Consider the following 3,243-nt stretch of genomic DNA (forward strand, 5'->3'; position numbering starts at 1 on the left):
TTAAATTAAGCACCTTATGATCTTTCCATCCATGCCCAGAAAAAATTACTGTAGTACCTCTGAGGCTGAAGAGGAAGATTTTTGAAATATTGGTTAATTTTCCCTTTGGGGCCCCGCCCTGGCCCCAGTGAATGGGGTAGGAATCCCAATTTTACAATTTTGTAGCCTCATCTACCAAGGATGATTCTGACAAAGTTTGAAAAAATTCCATTCACTGGTTCTTGAGAAGAAGTCGAAAATGTAAAAATATTATGCACGACAACGGACGGAAAGCGATCAGAATAGGTCACTTGAGCAAAGCTCAGGTGACCTTAAAATCCCACAGTGTGGTTTTCTTTTTAAAATGATTTATCAAAGCTAAAGCTTGCCAAAAAAATCAGTTTCCAATACTTAGTTACAATTTTTGGCAGTGGTACGGGGATCCCTAAATAGAACTAGTTTACTTCTTCAGCAATATGGGTTTTACTATGTTTAACAAGGTATCGCAGGCCTCAACCTTTGACCCTCTGACTGGAAAAGCTATACCAAGCAAGCCCTTCCATCAAGAAAGCATTGTATTAAGTTTGAGTAGATTCAGACCACAAATACTGAAGTTGTGGGGAAAGTTTAACAGGTGGACAGATGGATGGACAAGCATTTTAACAATATCCCCTCCAATATTGAACTGGGAATGATGATGAATAAACTCGGCTCAGACATTTCAGCATACCTGTACAATATATGTCTAGAACATTTCTTTATGATTAATTACAACATAAATGGTATATTACAGGCAACAACTTTATTAAATTAGATTTGCATTCTTTTGACATTTTTCCTGTTAATATAGGAGCCCTTGTATTTCAGGGTTCTCTTACTGATGAGATACATGTAGCCTGCATGAATACCTCATGTTACCCATTTCATTGTAGTATCCTAAGGTTAAGACCTGCCTCCCCCTTTACTAGTAAAACAAGAACAGAAAGGGTGTGTCATTGGTTTTAAGCTTATTCAACAACATTCACTGGCATCAAAAATGGAGTGCTTAGGATAGAAGAAAACAGAAAAACTGGATGCAATAAAGCTGAGCAGTCAGTGAAAGTTCAAAAGGGAAATAAATCTGCTGTAAAGGGTTTAAAGGGTTCCTCAAAATAATACTGTCACAATTTTATCTTTTCATTTAATAATTACTACACAATAAATAATTATCGTTGCTGATTTCACGTCCTGGGTATAACTTCGTACAGATGTATGGACACAAGATCTTTGTCGTCCGGATCCTCCTGTCCATACATCAGAATGTTCGCTTGTTTGCACACCTCACTCGCATCAACCTCCTTCAGCCATGTCGACAGATTGATATTTGTCTGTTGATGTCAAAATGAACAGAAACAGTTTAATTTAGTGATCATTGATGGGGTGTCATGCCTATAGTGGATCACGATACATCAACTATTAATATTAATCAGAAGGAATGTTTTATGATATGTATCGCAATATATTGTCACAGGAAAATGGTGCTTAATTTTTTAAAGCAGCTGATAACCTGTAAGTAAGAGTTGTTTGAACTCTGACCTCCATCAGTGACCTTTGATAGTTCATGAAGATCCACACATTCTGGTATACATGCTTATTGAGTTAAATCCAATGATGTTAAGAATTATGGAAAGACAAAAAAAGATTGACAGACAGCTGCACATACAGATGGAGAAAACAAACCATACCATGACCTTGGATTACATTTTGATACACAGTATAACAATGATACACTTACCTGCAGATTCTCAAGGCTTTCCTCTACACTTGGGATGGTGATCAACATCATCCCTGGTTTCTTCATGTATTCATACAGTGATTGCCAAACTCTGTAAATACAACATATTTACTCTAGATAGAGTGACTAATTTAGGTAATTTAGTCTGTACAACTGTTGATTTGACCCAGATATTTGATCTACAGTGGAAGTGATTGTAAAGCACTGAAAACATTTGTTTGAATCTAAAATTAATCTCCTTTTTATAAATAAAATTCAAAGTATAAAGCACACTATGGTTACGCAAATTTTAATTTAGAAACAGGAAATATTACTGACGAAAGATTTTCTCTCAACTAAACTTTTCATCTTTTAATTTCACTCTTACATATGATCCAAAATTCGATGTCAAGGAATTTTGGTTACATCTCAAATGGTTTGGTGTCCACTTTTCATAGTGCATGCATGTCCATTTTGCTTTATGCTGACATCAAGAGAATAATGATATAACTTACACATTTGAAGGGCAAGATATATTTCTAAAGATTTAATGATTTATTAAAGTTTTTCTGATTTAATTTTTTTTCGGGATGTAACGAAGACATCAAACAATAATCTTGCTATATTACCCAAACTTTGTTTGTTAACTGATTTTTAGTGGTGTTTTAATAATAAAATAACTAGTTTTGTCCATAAAAGTATAATGCAAGTTCCAAAATATTAATATAATATGAACAAAAACTGTTTTTTAACAAGATGTAACAGGACACCAACTTCTACAATATTTTACAGAAATTACCATTTTCATCAGAGATATGGTTAAAATATGTTGTTTTATTTTGTTAAATAGAAACATGTGTTTTTTATTCATTGAATAGTTATCAGGACACTTCAATCTGTGTAAATACCAACAAATTGTTATACAGATGTTACATTTGACACCAAAAAAGATAGTTTTTGCATAAGAAACAATACTGAATTCAAAAAGGAGGACACAAACATGAACCAAGAGGTAACCAAAAGCACAAGGAAACCATAACATGGACCTCTATCAAAACCCTGAGGCGAGCCCCGGTGCGTTGTTGGTGCCATTTTCATTGTCTATTGCAGGGCGTCACAATACAAAATGACGTCCATTTCATTTTGACATCAGGAATGCCAGAAAGACTGGATGAGACAGACAAATCTGGGTAGCACAAGAGATGTCTGTGTCTGGGGTACAAGAAAAAAAAAAATCAGTCGAACAAGGACATAAGGTTGAAAGTGGATCAAGGTCATTCATTTGAACTAACATGGTAATCCTTCATCCCAGCATGCTACAGGCCCAATTTCAGTACCCTGGCCCTTTTGCTTATTGAAAAGAAGTCGCTTGAAGATTTTACGACATTTGACCCCTGTGACCTTGAAAGTTGGTCAAGGTCATTCAGTTGAACAAACTTGATAGTCCTTCATCCCAGCATGCTACAGGCCCAATATCAGTACCCTGGGCCTTTTGGTTATTGAGAAGAAGT

The 3,243-nt window shown here is 35.3% G+C and overlaps 1 protein-coding gene across 2 annotated transcripts in view; it reads right to left on the bottom strand.

Annotated features, from left to right (window-relative positions):
• Positions 1 to 375: 375 nt before the first annotated feature.
• Positions 376 to 3,243, bottom strand: part of LOC110464300 — a 31,973-nt gene continuing 29,105 nt past the window's right edge. For both annotated transcript variants that reach the window (XM_021519441.1, XM_021519442.1), the window contains exons 8-9: positions 1,754 to 1,844; positions 376 to 1,346 (exon numbers count right to left, since the gene is read on the bottom strand). In XM_021519441.1, the coding sequence (XP_021375116.1) occupies positions 1,200 to 1,346; positions 1,754 to 1,844 (238 nt within the window). In that variant the 3' untranslated portion in view covers positions 376 to 1,199. The remainder of the gene's footprint in view (positions 1,347 to 1,753; positions 1,845 to 3,243) is intronic.

This window comes from Mizuhopecten yessoensis, unplaced genomic scaffold (assembly GCF_002113885.1).
Source record: "Mizuhopecten yessoensis strain PY_sf001 unplaced genomic scaffold, ASM211388v2 scaffold10981, whole genome shotgun sequence".
In the NCBI taxonomy this organism is placed as follows: Eukaryota; Metazoa; Mollusca; class Bivalvia; order Pectinida; family Pectinidae; genus Mizuhopecten; species Mizuhopecten yessoensis.